At 42.0% G+C, this 17,538-nt stretch overlaps 1 protein-coding gene across 6 annotated transcripts in view; it reads left to right on the top strand.

The window, feature by feature from the left end:
• Positions 1-17,538, top strand: part of DCAF6 (DDB1 and CUL4 associated factor 6) — a 167,783-nt gene that overhangs the window by 86,278 nt on the left and 63,967 nt on the right. For 4 of the 6 annotated variants that reach the window (XM_054046268.1, XM_054046257.1, XM_054046239.1 and 1 more), the window contains one exon: positions 12,337-12,396. The exons of the other annotated variants lie outside the window; for them this stretch is intronic. In XM_054046268.1, the coding sequence (XP_053902243.1) occupies positions 12,337-12,396 (60 nt within the window). The remainder of the gene's footprint in view (positions 1-12,336; positions 12,397-17,538) is intronic. 6 annotated transcript variants of the gene reach the window in all.

Here is a 17,538-nt window from a genome sequence, read left to right as displayed (position 1 = left end):
CACAATTAGATACACACTAATGGCAGCATTACAGTATTTATTTCCCTAATATTGTTGTGAGACATAGTTACATTTAAGCAGGTTCTGAATAGTAGGCTACAGCAAATTTTGCCCAAATAGGATCACAACTTTCCAGAAGGAAGCTGAGCACTGCACATAACCAGAAATGGAGTTGTTTGAGCAGCACTTGTTAGAAAAGTCAATAGTGAAAGTTACTCTCATCTAGATGGAGCAATATATGTTGACACATAAGCACCCAGGGCTACATCTTCATATTGAAGGGGACTGTGTCAGTGAGTCATGTTAAAACTCTATTGGCTATATTCAGGGCTTACTGGCGCTAAACAATTTCACAGTAATGATGTAGTAAACAAAAAGCATATATAGATATTTTTGCTTCACTAAAAATTTCCTTCAGAATAGCATTTGCGCTATGCTCATCGTAAAAATGCCTCTAATAAAAGGATGCTGTATCTTGGCTTCCAGCTCTCTTCCTTTTAAACTTATTCCATATCTTAAATAGACAAAGTGATGCAGAACTGAAGTAAGATGGTTGACTGGTAGATCAATAAGTATATTGGATATAAAAATGCTCATTATATCTGATGTTAATTTTTGACAGACATAATAAGAAATTGAAAAGATATCTCCTCTCAGTTCTATCTCACAGGAATCGCACACCCATGTACAATTGGTGCCACTCATTTATTTATGGAAATATTAGGAGTTTGGAATAAACCTTACGGGCTTGCTGTCGTCAACTCAAGAAAAATCTATTCACGTGATCTTGTCTAAAATTCTCAATCCCAGAAATAATTACAAGTTAATAGCTGTTATGAATGGTGTTCACAAGAAATTTGATGTAATCATGAAACTTGTGCATATGCAGCCTTAACTTTGCCGTTCCTGAATCATGAATGCTTAACTTTGCAGATTTAATATTGTCTTAATATACTGTATTTTTGCATGGACTCTCCTTTTTCTTTTTTTAGGGCCAAATTATGTCACCCATATTCCTCTTGAGTAGCACGTTGCTCCATCGGTAGTTCCATTGAAACTATGAGTAGGGGTTACACAATCTGGTCTTTAACGTTTGCCTAGAGTATTTGGGTAGGTGGCACCAAAATATCAGAAGGAAAACCAGGTTTGCATGCTGTGATGCTGAAAAAGATGCCTCATGCACAAAACTGTTTACAGTGCCAGGTCACATGGAAAACTTTATGAACCCCTTGTCTCCTTGTGTGTTGAATGAGGCATGGCTTACTACTTTCATACTATGATCTTTAATTAGCTATGCATGCAAGCACAGTGTAGCCTTCTATCATTTAGAGTGTTGAAATATTTTTAACAAGTTCCATCATTTAGCTACTTCACAAGTCCGAACTCCTAATTCATGTAAATTATAGAACTCTTAATTCAGCCAAATCAAAAACTATTTTTACAAGAACACAGACACCTTTATTCCTGAAGAAACTATTTACCTGCTAAATTTCAACTTTCTGTCCCTCTTTCCCCCTTATTTTCTCTCCTCCTCCCCCCCCTTTTGGCACTTTTATAAGTGGAATAGCATTTCTTTCCAGTTTTCCCTTTTTTTTAAAAAAAAAGCACTCTTTGGGTAGTGACTGAGCCTAGACTGTTCATTGTGAAAGATAAATGTTTAGAAAGCTATACACTACTGAAAGCAAGATCATAGAATGGAAACACTCTGACAATATTAACTATGGCTGTGGCTAGTGCTCCAGCTAGAATATGTAGATATTGAATTTAGCATAGTTGATAGCATTGGAAAGTCTTTTCCAGGGACAATTTTCAAATGGGTTGGACGTTGGAGACCCCAGGCCCTGGGGGACTGAGTGTACATTCTGGTGTTGCTGCTGACACCAGTGGCTGCCTCCTTGCATGTGGAAAAAGGCCAGTAGAGCAGGGAAGACAATGGTGACAACAAGAGAAGTGGTCTCTGCCCTGTGGCAAGAACTCAATAGCTACTCCTGACAGAGAAAGCCAGGACAAAGGCAAAAATCTTGTTGGCTGTTGTGCTTGTGAAAAGAGAATACTGGCCATTATTCCTCTGATGGACTGAACAATAAGATTTATTGACCCAGAAGACAAACCTTGACAGACAAAACCAAAGCTAACATTTATGTTCTGGGTCAATAAATATTAATACTAATTCAGAGATGAAGTGTGGGATTTTCAGAAACACCAAGTGCTAGCCTAGCTTTACTCACATTGATGTCAATGATAAAATTCCTATTGACTTCAGTGTACGAAAAGTTAGGCCAGGATTCTGCTTTTGAAATACATCAATCTCCAGATGGGAATGTATTACTATTACTTTGAGTATGTGTCAGTGTGGATCAACGTTCCTTTTAAGCTGCACAGCCATGCAACAATCTTGTATATACAGCACAGGTCAGAAACCATGCTGCTATGTTTCTTCTCTGTGGCCCCAGTAGGGGTGTGGTGTGGCCCTATAAGAACCTGCTTTGCTCGTTCCCCCTCCCACTGTGACAGTGCATGCAGTTATAGAATCATAGAATATCAGGGTTGGAAGGGACCTCAGGAGGTCATCTAGTCCAATCCCCTGCTCAAAGCAGGAGCTATCCCCAAATCCCTAAATGGCTCCCTCAAGGATTGAACTCCCAACCTTGGGTTTAGCAGGCCAATCCTCAAACCACTGAGCTATCCCTCCCCCCTGCCTCTTCACTGATGGGTGGATATGTGTGTGTGTGAGGGGGGGAGTGCTTCTAGTATCAGGGACACAGTTGGGGTGTCCTTTGTGCAGGATCTCAGGTGAGGGATCTGGCTGAGCTCTGTGATGGCTAATCAGGTCTAGCGGAGGGTCAGGACACTCACCCACCCCCCACTTGCAAACCTGGCAGTTCAATACAAGAAATGTGGCCATTGCTGCTGCAGAGAGGGGCCCAGGGAGGGTGGGGGCCTGGAGGAAGTATGGTCTGATGCCACAGATTGCTGGCCAGGCTCCTAAGATGACTGCTGTGGAGAAAATTCTGGGGACAGGGACCCATGTGAGAGATCGGGGAGGACACTTTAGGGCAGCATCTCCTGCACACTCTCCCCATCCCCAACCCTACCTTTATACATCCCTCACTGTGTTTAAAAAAAAATAAAAAGGTGGTGGTGGTGGCAGGGAAAGCTTGCCCAAGGACAAAAATGTAGTGCTTAGTGGAGTTTGTAACTCACTCAGTACAAAAAAAATGTAGAGAGAACATTGGTGTGGATTCCACTGTAGGTGTGCATACATATGAGGCTGAAAATTTTCAAGTATCCATTGGGGTTGTGCATGTGCCCTGTGTTATCTCATTCTCCCATGCAAGGACATCAAGGGTGGAGTGGTTTTGACCCTCCCGTAGTTCCCTCTTACTGCACGTAGCAGCAAGATGGAATCTTGGTGAGTGATCCCCTAGTTCTTAGCTTCATCTAAATGTTACTACAAATCTTCTGAATTCTTCAGAACTCCTTTGATAACCTTTATCTTTGACCAGTGTGATCATATTGCTGTATCTTGACCAATTGATGTCTAGACACAGATGTACAGACCTAGAGTGGGATCTGTTGTATAGGGTTCCTTAACATCCACTGTCCATCTTCCCTATTCTTCATGGACCCTTCTCACAAAAGCTTGTTGCAATCAGAAATGGCCTCATTACCTCATCTAGGAGCTGCAGAGAAGGTTCCAAAGGAATTCAAGGGAAGGGTTTCTATGCCTGGTATTTCCCAATCCCAAAGAAGAAAGGGGGTCTTTGTCCTATCCTGTATCTAAGGAGACTCAACAAATACATATGCCATCTCAGGTTGAGGATGGTAATGCTTGTCTCTATCATCCCATCTGTCCAAATTCAAGACTGGTTCATGTCTCTTGACTTGCAGGATATGTACTTTCATACCACGTCTATATGGGCCACAGATGTACCTCAAATTCACAATAGGGCCCAACTATCTTCTTTCGAGTGGTGGTACCTATGTGTATTCTACTGTGATCACACAGGTGCTCCATGTGCCTGAGGCAGAAGATTTTTGCTAGCAGAGTCTGTTAGTCCTCACCTGTGCCCTTCTTTTTCTCATGCTTTAACCAATGTTAAAAGGGGTGATGTGGACCAGCGCCCTCTCCAGTTCCTTTCTACCGCTGCATGGCCTGAGATGAAACCCTTCTCTGTCCATGAAGTAGGTCTTCAGTGTTTTTCCTGTAAATATTGTAAAGATAGTTCTTATTAGATAATTTTTAGTGATGGCTTTTATGGTATCTAGCTAGTTAAGATTCAGGGGTTCCTCCCCTACCTTTCCCTCCTCTCCCGCATATAGAATGACTATTATGCCCAAATTTCCAGGCTTAAAGAATGGTTGTTCCTGTGTCAGGGCTTTCCTGATCACAATGACTATTGGAAGTGCTTCTGCTGCCTTGGAGAATGTCACATAGCTTTGAAGTCCCTGGAGATATATACTCCAGTACCGGAGAGAAAATTTCATAGCACAAGCATACAACCCTAGGCCAGCACCACAACCACTTTACTATCAGAGGTAGATGGAATATGAACAGACAAATTTAAAAACAGGACCCAGAAGACCAAGCATAATGCTCCATCTCCTTCCAATCACAGCCTCCTGTTAAGAAATTCTTTTGATGAGAATCTTTGAGAGCTGAGAACCAAGGCAGTTGCCACCTGCTTCATCTGAGAACGGTGATAACCATTTTGGTGGCTGCTTAACTTGCTTTTCCCATGCTTGGTGGATGGTAACGGACAAATGGATTCTTGACATTCATTCATTTCAGCTCTGTCATAGAATTCCTCTCCCCTTCCAAAACTCCCTTCCCCATCCCTCTTCAGAGACCACTCTCACAAGAAGATATTTATTCAAGAGGTAAACTTTCTCCTCCAGCAGGGGGACATGGAGCCAGTACCTGCTCAATATCAGTGGAAGGGATTTACTCAAAATATTTTTACCCCTCTCATGGGAGTTCCTAAGGTTCATTGTTGGTCTGGACCATTATAAATATAGGGTGCTCCCCGCTGACTTAGCAACAGCGCCAAAGGTAGTGTCAGTTGTAGCAGTGCACTTTTGATGCCACAGATCATCAGTCTTTCCCTACCTTGGCAATTGTCTATTGACAGGGAAATCTTATCGGGAGGTATCAAGAACAACCTCATCCCTGATCACTAGCATCACTGGGACTCTGTGTCAACACAGAAAAGTCTGTTTTAATTCTTACACAGATTGTAGTTTATTGGAGCAACTTTGGACTCTTTCACTTTCAAAGCATAACTCCCTGAGGACACATTTCAATCCAAAAAGAATCTTGCTACTCAGCTCAGACCGAGCCCACAAACATGGTTCGTTAATGCCTCATCCTCTTATGTTACATGGCATCCTGCACTTAATGTGATGCCCTTTGCAAGACAGTACCTCTGTTGCCTATAGGCCTAGGTTTCTGACTGTCTTTACCAAGCAGGGGAAACATGTAAATATTAGTCTCCCTTCTTCCCAGGGTGTGAGATTCTCTAACTTGGTGGGAGAACGGAGACCATATATATGTGGGAGCCCCTTTCATTCCCCCTCCACCTGAGAAAACTTCAATCACCAGATGCTTCTTTGTTGGGATGGGGCACCCATCTCGACAAGCATAAAGCACAACTAACGTGGACTCCCTGGGAGTCCAGGATGCACATAAACCTCTTTGAACTGAAGGCAGTCCAAGAGGCTTGCAAATAATTCCTTCCACTAATACAAACTTAATACATTCAAGCAAACAACCTGACTCTGGTATCCCCAGCATGCTAGAATACCCTCTCTCCTTAAAGATGTTAGGTCTGTCCCTTATCTCTCTATGGGTGCACTTAGCAGCTCTCAACACCTGATTTAAATTTGATGTTTTTAATTTAAACCAGATTTTTATGATTTTGTTGTTTAATATTAATACATTTTTATTTTTATAAACCTGATTAAAACTGAATTTTAATATGAAATATTAATATGAAATATTAATTTTAATATGAAATATATTAAGACCTAAACTTACTATAATCTCTTAAAACATTTTAAATAAAAAATAAACATGCTGACTCCATGAGCCTCTGTCAAAAACTTTGAGTTAAAGGCTGCTTTTCTATATAAAGATAGAATTGGGGGGAAAACCTTTGTCTTTTGAGTTGAGCTTTATAAAGATGGCACAATAGGTCATGTACTATGTTAAGGGCTTGTTTTGTTTAATAACAATACATTTTATATTCTATTTTGTGGGCTTAATTAAATTCCAGTTACCCTCCTAATGCAGCTTGACATAAATCATGAGCAAAGAGTTAATTATCTAGGAAATAAGCAATATATCATTCCCCATTTTCTAACATACTAAAAATGTACAATTAATAAGAATCTGAAAATATTAAGCTATATGATTGCTTAAATAAATGTATAAAGTTATAGTGCACCCTGCTAGGTAGCAATAAGATGTACCAAATCTAGCTAAAGGCTGTGTATTTAGTTTTAAATCAATGTGATTTAATGGCTTGTATTACCTAATGAGAATACATCTTTCTTTAGAAAATAACTGAAGTACAAATGGAAAAGTAGATTAAAATCAGTTCTTTAACTTGAGGCTTCCTACTTGGTGATTTACATCTCCTTGATTTGAATCATTCTAGCCTGCTGGGCATTGGAAATGGAAATTATTAGTCCAGGATATCTCTTGAACTTGCATCTTTTCCTGCTTTCCCCAATTTCTTTTCCTGGTTTCTTCTCATGAAATTGTTTTGATCTAGGTGGGAAGTCTCTTCCCTCCTGAAGGCAAGAGCTGTATATTTTCAATACTTCCTGCTTCTGGGTGGACATGCAATACTGAGTGGACATGTATTCTCTTGATATCTTGGCACTTCAGGACCCCTGGTGGTGCACAAAAATGTGTGTGTGTGGGGGAGTTAGCCAACCATTTCATAACATTTAGAAAAAAATGGATCTAGAAAGGGGCAGAGGTTTGGGATATTGAAGGTATTTGTGTGTTTTTTTGTTTTTGTTTTTTAACAGGACTCTCATATACACTGTTCTTGCTTATAATTACAAATTGTTAGCCACACACTCTCTCTAACTGATATTATTCCCTCTCTTCTCCCTCAAAACTCACTTTTGATATTCTCTCTAGCAAAGCAATATACTTCATTGTTGCAGTGTTACTTACATACAGTAAGCACCTTTTGCCTTGTTAGCTCATGATTGAGATGAGGCAGTATATTCCGTTTTCTTTTTTACATAGACTCTTCTTCCAGCTCATCGCAGTAGTAGAAGCCCAACCTTTGTTGTAGGTTGTAGATACAGAAAACATATTGCTCTCATCTGCAAGAGCAATCTTTTTTGTTCTTGTTGATCCCCCAGCTAAAGTACTGCATTTGCAATTGTGGCATTTCAGAAGCAGAATGTGCTACCCATATTTAACATGTGGTTAGCCTTTGTCCATTTTTATGCAGTGAAAAGTGTTTTTATTTTATATAGGGTCAAAGCCTGAAGTCCTTACTTCAGTTTTTACTCGGCCCTCAGGGAAAGAACCTCTTTTAGTTAGGAGTTGTGCTGGAGTAAGGACTTTATAAAAACTAACCAGGGAGTCCAGTGTTTGACCTATACATATTTATTTGGTGTCCTTTGCTATACCATCTAGATGCTATACAAAATTTAAAAAAATAGTACTTAAGCATTTTCCACAATGTACAGAGAGAATAGAATCCCAACCTGTTGTAGCTATTAACCCATCCATTTCCCAAAAGCCCTATACGTATCAGTAATAATGACGATTGCTAAAAAGATATAATCTAAAGATTGCTAACCTAAGGCTCTGAAAGGGACTAAATTCCGCAATCTCCTTTTTGAGCACTTCTGCCACCATTCTCCAGGAGTTCCATCTAAGAACTGACAGTGAGCATAAAGCAACTGATCAGAAATCTTGCTATGATATAGGGAAAAGAAACTGTCTTTAAGGTTGAGAGAATGCACCATCGTTAGTGATTTAAGCAGGGCCGGCTCCAAGCACCAGCTTAACAAGCAGGTGCTCGGGGCGGCCAAGGGAGAGGAGCGGCACCTGCAGTAATTCGGGGCGGCAGGTCCCTCACTCCCTCTAGGAGCGAAGGACCTGCCGCTGATCAAGGCCTTTTTTGGGGGGGGGCGGGGCGCGGCAGAAATGCTGGAGCCGGCCCTGGATTTAAGTGAAAGCTTCCTGCTATGAGGGAGTGACTGAAGTAAGTTCTCATAGCCAAATTCTCCACTACTGCAAATACCAATATCTAGAAAAATGGCTCTGTTAAATTCTCTAATATGTAATTGAGTGCATCACTTTGTGTAACTATTTTCTTTGCACAAAAAACAAAGCCGAGACAAATATGTATTTATTTAACATGGTCTCCAGATTAATCTACAGTATATGTACTGTCTCTTAGGACTTTTAAAGCATCTTTCACTCTCTATTTGAGGCCTGGCTACATACAGATTTGTACTGCTATAACTATTTTGGTTAGGGGTGATTTTTTTCTATGTTTTACTTATAATAGGTAGCCCAGTACAGTCCCTAGTTGCAGACATAGTTATGCCATTATAAAGGTGGTTTAGCTTCTTCCCCTTCCCCTACGGAAATAGCTATACCCGTATAAATGACCTTTACATCTCTGCTAGGGGAGTTGCGCCACTTTAACTGTGCGGGTATGAATACAGGTATACTTAAAATGGTACAATTAGTATGTAGACAAGTCATTAGTATTCACAAATTGGGTGGCTTAACGGTGGGTGACATGGAAGTATTTTGGTCTAATTAAATGCTACTTGACTTAAGCAGGAGGGGTGAAGAGGAGCATTCAGCATATAACTTCTTTCTAAATTGCTTTTTACATTCTGCTTGAGGCTCCCCAAATTTATGCATCTCCAACTCCCTCTCTAAGTGGTGCTCTAATTTAGAGTGTGCGGGCAACATGGCAAACTGCACTGGGACATAGACCCAGCCTGTGGATGCTCAGGTAAGTGCTGTTTTTTGTTTTGTTTTGTTTTGTTAACTATATGGCACAGTTTTACTAACATTTTTTCAAAAGCTTTATCACAAAGGATTTAAAGTTATATATTTTCAGTATATTTACAAAACCAAGCCCCATATTTTAAAAAAGGCACTTACCTGACCTTCTCTAGGATGGTTCCATGCTTGCGTTCAGTTCCCTATCTGAGCTGGGGAGTTACAGCATTTTGCATCCTCCAGTGCCACTTGGAATGGGAGCTGGCAATCTGTGACTTCGGGGAGACTTGAAAAAGAAAAACACAAAGTGATTGTAAAATGTCTACGTGCTGAATGCTTTTCTTAACTATGTTATGTGAGATGTTTAGCACATTCCCTAAAACTGTTTTATTTAAAAATTCTTGCAGGTAACATTCAAGTTAAGTGTTTCCAATACAGTGAAACTGTAAACCACTGAATTGTATGACTTCAAATAGCAGTAAAATACAGGTGATTTAAACTTGCGTTTGTAGGGAAATCTAAAAACTTTTGCATTGCTAGTTTCTATGATTGAACATGATACAGATGTTTTATTTCTTGTAAGTAAATGCTGTGTTAAATATCTACATTATTCTTTAATGAATGGAGACAATCTGCTTGATGCACAAAACTTAGGGACATGGTGATAAATTTAACTGTTTACCAGTTGACATAACTAAAATATTAGTTTAGTCATGCCCTTTCTAATCACCTAGAACTGAGGTAAAAACTGACAAGAAGATTTTAGCATTCTTAAACTTTCAGGGCCGATTAGAATGTTTGAAAGAATTCTTAATCATTTCTCATATAAGGGCTACTTTTTTAATAAAAGAAAGTGTAAGCAAGTAACAAGAACAGGATTTCTTAGTATCACAGGGCTGGCTAGATTCTTACTGGCTCTATGTGGATGGACAAATCCCTGTTCCCCCTTTTGCTCCTATATGGAGGCTAATTGCAGTGGGTGAGACCGTGCATGGCCTGGGAGTCCATCCCCTGCACCAATGAGCAGAACTGGCCTGTCTCGGTGGAAGGGGGCACAGGCTTTACCTTTCAGAGTGTATAATTGGGTCACTAGGACTGCATTGTGGCAGCTGGAACTGGAGTTGGGCACAATGCATTGAAAAATTGTACTGAGGTGGTGCATCTCCATGCCACTTTCTCCCCCCTGGCTGTGATTTGAAACCACACTTTAGCACACTGTGTAAATACCTCTGTGCTAAATTAGAGGTTCCCTTGCAGCTCTTGTGAAGTGTATTGTATGTACTCGAAGGTAGAGTGTACTGTTATTAAGACTCATTTTCACTTGTGATCTAAGTTAGCATTTGAATCTAGGGGACTGATTTTGTGGACTGACCAAGCTGTGTTTGGTACAAGACTGGGACACGAGTGGGCAAAGATGTCTTTTGAGCCACTTTTATCTTCCATAGCAGGCAGAGAGTCCACTGCATCTCCCTACAGCTGCCAGCCTAACTCTCCCCAATCTGGCTGTGGCTGGGGGGCGGCAGCGAGGGCTCGGAGCCGAAGCCTGGCCATCATAAAAACTGGGCAGGCAACTGTGGGGAGCTGCTGCGGACCCTCTGCCTGCCCTGGGCAGGGGGGCCTAAGCAGCCCCCAGGCAGCTCCACAGGTCACCAAACAGCAATGACTAGTGGCACTGGAACAGGGGGTGGGGATGGGCCTTGCCTTTTCCCTCTCCCCCTCTTCTTTCCCCTCTGAAGCCACAACCTCCCGGCCAGGCCACTGGGGAGCCGAGCCATGGGGAGCTGCAGCGGACCCTCCAGGGTGCGGGGGGTGGGTGAGCTGAGAGCAGCACCTGGATGTGTCCCAGGCTCCCCGCCCAGCCAAGGACAGGTGGAAGGTCTCCAACTCCCACAGCTACCCACGCGGCTCTCCCCAACCCAGCTCTGGCTGGGAGGTAGGATGCTTCGGAGCCTCAGCCTGGCCACGATAAGTAGAGCTCCACAAATCCGTGGACATCCGCAGACAATTTTTGCAGATCGGATGCAGATACACATTTTTGTATCCGCACAGGACTCTAGGAATAATAGCTTAGTCATTATTACAAAATTTCAAATACTGAACTAATTTATGTGCATCACCTGGAATTAGGGATGCCACAGAAATAAGATATGTTCTTTTTAGAGATGACAAGGGAAATAGCTTTCACAGAAGATGTTTAATTTTTGCATCAGTAATGTGTCCGCCATGTGATGCATCGAAAGTGATAACTATTAACTGATGATGTCTAACAGAAAAATCTTCTTTTGTGATCCTATTCCATTATAAACTGAAGCTTCATATAAGTCATCATGCCATGGTGCTATTTGATAACTGAGAATTTAAGTCTTCATGAATTTTTATCAGACTCCACTCAGGTTATAGCAGCCAAGAGTCTGCAGAGCTGTTGAATTATTTAGTATATGAACTGGAAATTTTTTTTGTGCTTTTAGCATTTAAAGGCCACATTTAAAAAAAAAAAAAAAAAACCCACACATTTGTTGCTCTATTTGGAAATCCTTCTCAGCTCTTAAATTCTATGGTGATAGGTGCTTTAAAAATTCTTGAGAATTCTAACGCCATATTTGAAGACACTGGTCTAATATTGCTTATTCTTCTGTGAAGTTTTAGATCACATTTATTCTTATAAGACTCGGGGGGCATACCTTCGCTCTTTAATTTAAGTTGCAATTGAGTTTGGTGATGGGAGCATGGAATTTAGGAGTCATGACTCTTCAGGTATTGTTCCTGGCACAATAAAAGTTCTAGGTATAGTTCATCATCTTGATTTAAGCTCAGTTATCTGATCCCAACTAGCATTGCCTTGAAAAGGCTGATAAATGTATTGAGATCCTTGCAACAATAAGTCTTTTGGTCTTGCATCTGAAGAAGTGAGGTTCTTACCCACGAAAGCATATGCTCCCAATACTTCTGTTAGTCTCAAAGGTGCCACCGGACCCTCTGTTGCTTTTTACAGATTCAGACTAACACGGCTACCCCTCTGATTCTTTTGGTACAGTTATAGTACAGGTTAACATGCCTGAAATTGGAAGGGAAAAACACAGCTTCTTTGATATCTTGTCGGCATACTTTTAGGGAAAATACTAAATGCTCGCGTAAAGAAATGTGTCATGGTCAGAAGCATGTGGCTTTGCTCCTGTAGCACAGCTGAAAAATGCATTATAAATTACTGGCCACTTAAGAAACAAGCCCAAATGCTTTCTTACATTGTTAGTTTAAAATAAATAAGGTAGCATATGATCATGACATTGCTATGCAGTTTTCTGCTGCTTATATTTTAAGTTGAAATCTCATTTCTGTTTCAGATTCTCCTTCCTCTGTGGTTAACAAACAGCTCGGATCCATGTCACTTGATGAGCAACAGGGTGCGTTTGATAGGAAATATGCTATACCCAGCCATAGTTCACTGCAATGCAGACTTCCTTTTTAAATTTCAGTTCATGATGATAAACATGCTGTTCATCTTCATAAACTAGAATTCCTTAAGCAGACCTGCGTTGGAAATGCCATAATACTCAGTTAAAATGATATCCTCTGCAAAAGTAGTGTAAATTTATTTTTAAAAATCTGCCCTTACCACCAATTTGATGTTTAACATAAAAGTTATACTCCACTCTGACACATTGTAAGTGAATTTAGGAAAAAAATGTTTTTTAATCAAAAGTAAAATTGCAAATTAGTTTTTAAACTGGTGTTTACAGATGGTAAACTCCTCTTGGCCCATTAAGGGGAGTTACCTTTTGGGTGAAACTTGCCTTTAACCAGATAAAGCCAAAGTAGCCTGACTTACGTAGGGGATGTGTGGATGTTGAGGAAGAAAAATCCATCCAATTTGGGGTTGGGGCAGTGGGCTGCATGCAGCACCCACCTGTTACCTCAGCCTGTTGGTTGAAAGCAGCAACTTCTATGTGCAGTTTTTGCTGTGTCTTAAGATCACCTTACGTCTGTAATCAGTGGTCCCATGTCTCCTCTGGGAATGTCTACACAGCGAAGAAAAATCCATGGCTGGCCTGTGCCCACTGACTCGGGCTGCAGGGCTCTTTCATTACTGTGTAGACTTCCGGGCTCGGGTGGGAGCCTGAGTTCTGGGACCCTCCCACCCTGAAGGGTGAGCCTCAGAAGATTTGGATGCTTATCTCAGCCCTTAAATCTTCGAAACATGACTAGAAAGCTCAGAAAGAGACTTGTCTGTCCAGTCACAGCTGGAATCCAGAAGTATTGAGTTGATAACAAAAATGAAACCATGAACCTTCAAGATGCTTTGGTCCCAGAAATCAGGCAAGGTTTGGAAGTTTCCTTGTTATCTTTCCACGCTGGTTCGCTTGCCCTTAGAACTGCCTTGCGTCTTAGAATAGGTAATTACATAAATGAAATAGAACTTAATTTCTAATAGCTGCATTCTTCCATAGTGTTTATGCTGTTGTGCTGATGTATGGAGATTTCCTCTCACAAATCAGTTTTGTATATGTAATAAAAATAAATATATCTGTTTATCTAAAACTTAATGGTAAACCTACTTTATGATCACTTATTTAAGACAATGACTCTCCTACTGTGATCTTGGGACCACCAGAAGAGAAAGTTAATGTCACTAGAACTGTGGTGGATTGGGAATCTGGATGAGGAAATAGTTTGTTAGAGGATTTATCTCCTATCAGATGGTCAGCAGAATAAAAAGCTGACTGTATTCTGCATCCATATCATCATTCAATTCTCTTAAACAATACCAGGTGTGGTCCGTATTTTGATGGGAAATCTCCAAAGAACTGGTGGCTGGTGCAGGAAGTTGTTGGTACTTCAGTATATGGTACTTTTCCCTCTGATTTTATTAGCTTGCCGTTAGAGCAGACTGTGCTCTTGGTATTACCATCTTTTATGTCCACTTCTGGTCACTAAAGATCTTATAGCATTTATCATGATTTCATAATCCCACTATTCTAGCCACATTCCTGTGTGGGGTGGTTAATTTCTGCCTACCTGTATTTAATCTTATATTTTCAAATGGAACATAATTTTCCAGGGCTTTGGAGCTGTGCTCCGGCTCCGCTTCAGCTCCAGGCAAAAACCTGCAGCTCCACTGCTCCGGAGCTGCTCCATGCTCCGGCTCCGGGCTCCGCTCCAAAGCCCTGTGATTTTCTTCACTTGGTGTTTCGCCTCAGCACTGGCTGCAATTCAGTAATGGGTGGTCACTGTTTAAGGGCGGTATTGTTTCTTTAAGCCATTACCTAGATTGGCAGGTGTGGAGAGAAATTGTATAACTTGGACTTTGGAATGGTTGCTGGTGTTCTCTAAAAGTCATTGGCCTAATCCTGAGGATTCTTATTGGGTTTTTACTTCGCTCTTACTTGAGCAAACTCCTGGAGCTTTTTGTAGACTGGTATTTTCACTATTTAGGGTTTTCACCATTGCGTCTAAAGTCAGCTGGTGATTGTGGTTTTGTTGTTGTGAGCCTCAGTATGGAACTCATTCCTGTTCCCAGACATAGATTACATTTTGACCCTCTCACTTAGAAGGAAACATCTTTAAGTTTCCCCCCCAAAATATGTCTTAGAACGACCACTACTGCCTTTACATTTTGACACTATTGATCTGCTTTTCCTGGAATTGGGAGTTTAATGTTGGGTATAGTGAGGAATGGAGTGGGGCCTGGGGAGAGATCATGATGCAGACTGCTTGACAGCTGGAATCAGGAAGGGACTTCAAAATCTCAGGATGTGGGAGTGTGAATGATTATCAGACTCCATTAAAATACATTGTTAATTATATTTTTAAAGCTTTATACTTTTTTTTTTCCTGAGTATATAAACAATTTTACATGTTCAATACAACTTTTGCTAATTACCTTCAATTACACAAAAACCGAGATGCCTCCTAACAGATGGCAGAGTAGAGTCCTTAGTCTCTAACTTCCAACCAGGCCAAATGTGATCTGGTAACATGCCTCTATACTGTTAGTATCGCAAAGAGAAAAGCTAGAATTTTTGTGAACTTGTTTTGCACAGATGTAATTTTCTGAGCAAATAAGTGGATTTATTAGTGTAATTTTCCTTTTTACATGATTGAAGAAAGTATTTCAATTCCAGATCTCCCTAATTACAAAGGGAGATAAAAGTTCACTTTTTTTGCTTGGAAGGAAATGTTACAGGACAAAGTCCACCCTCCATTTCCTTATGGCAAAGCACAATATGAAATGATAGTCATAACTTTTCCCACAGTTTACGTCAAATGTGCTGCTGTAAAATAGAGAACTGCTGGTCTTATAGGCATATATATTCAGAGTGGAATGCAAGGAATTTGCAGCAATTTAGCAGTATTGATTTGCTGCTTGTTACCTTGATAACTACATGTTACCTTGTTTGTTAGGGCTTGTGAACAGGCTAATAGCTCTGGAGATGGAAGTTCTCTGTTTAATCACAGAACATGTACAGCTTCCCTATAATGAGAATTTTATAAAGGAAGAAAGCCAAGAAATAACTATTGAAAGTTTACTGCTACAATAGAGCCTCAAAGTTAAACACCTGTTGGTAACACTGAAATGTTCATAACTCTGAACAAAACATTATGGTGGTTCTTTCAAAAGTTTACAACTGAACATTGACTTAATACAGCTTTGAAACTTTACTAAGAAGAAAATTGCTGCTTTCCCTTTTTTTTAAAGTAGTTTTCGTTTAACACAGTGCTGTACTGCATTTACTTTTTTTTGTCTTTTTTTTTTTTTTTTTGTCTCTGCTGCTTAGGGTTACCATATTTAGTGCCTCCGAAAGGAGGACACTCCATGGGGCCCTGGCCCCGCCCACGGCCCCGCCCCAACTCCACCCCCTCCTCAAAGTCTCCGCCCCCTTCCCTGCTTCCCGCGAACATTTGATTCGCGGGAAGCCTGAAGCAGGTAAGGTGGGGTGTGGGGAGAGGAGGCGCGGCCCAGGCTGGCCCCTCCCCCCCCCCCGGTGTTTCCAGCCTGGGTCGGCTCGGGCCCTAGGGTGCCGGCCCCGGGCCCGGCCGAGCACCCCCGGCCCGCCCAGCACTGCCGGTCCCCGGCCCGGGCCCCCGGCCGAGCACCCCCGGCACTGCACCGCCGGTCCCCAGCCCGGCCCTCGGCACCGCACCGCTGTCCCGGCACCCCCGTCCCGTCCCGTCACCGCCGGCCCGTCCCCCGAGCCCCCGGCCCGGCACCGCACCGCCGGCCCAGCCCCGGAGCCCCCGGCCCGGCCCCCCTCCGCCGGCCCGTCCCAGCCCCTGAGCCCCCGGCCCCGCTCCGCCGGCCCGGCCCCCGACCCGGCCCGGCACCGCTCCGCTGGCCCGGCCCCCGAGCACCCGCACGGCCGGCCCCGCATGTCCCGATTTTCCCGGACATGTCTGGCTTTTTGGGATTTCCCCCCCGGACGGGGATTTGGAGCCCAAAAAGCCGGACATGTCCGGAAAAATCCGGACGTACGGTAACCCTACTGCTGCTGCCTGCTTGCGTACTTCTGGTTCCAAATGAGGTGTGTGGTTGACTGTCAGTTCGTAACTCTGGTGTTCATAACTCTGAGGTTCTACTGTATTTTTGCAGCTATGTCTTCCACACTTTTTCCTCTGAACATTTACCAGATTCCATTTTTTCAAACTCTGCTAGCTGCTCTTATTGCTCTCTAGATGATTGATTTAAAGGAGTGCCCATGTGTATTCAGTATTGAAGAACTACTGCTACAGCAAACAGAGTCAGAGGGACTTATGTTGCAATATCCTGGAATGGTTTGTGATGTTTAAAGCCAGAAGGAACCACTACGATAATCTAGTCTGACCTTCAAAATACAGGCCATAGAATTTCACCCAGTGGTGTGCAGCAACATATTTGGTGGTGACTTCATGACTCAGTGATACTGATTATTTTTGCACTGGGAAAAACATCCCAAAGCAATGTTAGGATATTGCACTGTAATTATTTTGTGTCCATCTCTAACGCCATTCAAGAAAGTATCTCTTTCCATTCCTATCCAGCTGCTGAAGTGAGGAAATCTCCCTTGTCTGGCTGGGGGGAGGGAGGAGGGGGAGAGGACAGGGTAGGATTCCACAAGCTCCTTTTCTGTCCCCTTCTCGTGATGAAGTGCTTCAGACTCTGTTTTGACTTACTCAGTGCTATCTACTTGTACTATAAGGACACTCACATTTTGTGATACCAAGTGGTGTGTGCTGACCGTTTTCCATGAACTCAAGGATAGCACCTATTTACTTAGAAATGTACATATTTTCAATCAAAATGTAAATACACACAACCACAATGTTTTCTTGTACTCATATGTTCTTTGAATAGATTGATTTCACATGCAAAAAAATCCTGCATTTGATCAGCTTTCTCCTCACCCCACACTGACAGAATAAGGCAGCCGCAGGCTGTATTTTAGAGCAGCCACGAGCTACACTGTGAGTACTCATTGTGCAGAGGTTACCATGGTGAGGCTCATGTATAATTGTCACAATGCATTATACAGAACACTCTTTCACAGAAAATTATTTTAATTTTAGCTCTG

This window comes from Malaclemys terrapin, chromosome 1 (genome assembly GCF_027887155.1).
Source record: "Malaclemys terrapin pileata isolate rMalTer1 chromosome 1, rMalTer1.hap1, whole genome shotgun sequence".
In the NCBI taxonomy this organism is placed as follows: domain Eukaryota; kingdom Metazoa; phylum Chordata; order Testudines; family Emydidae; genus Malaclemys; species Malaclemys terrapin.
The sequence above is the reverse complement of the archived record's forward strand: the minus strand, read 5'-3'. Positions and strand labels throughout refer to the sequence as shown.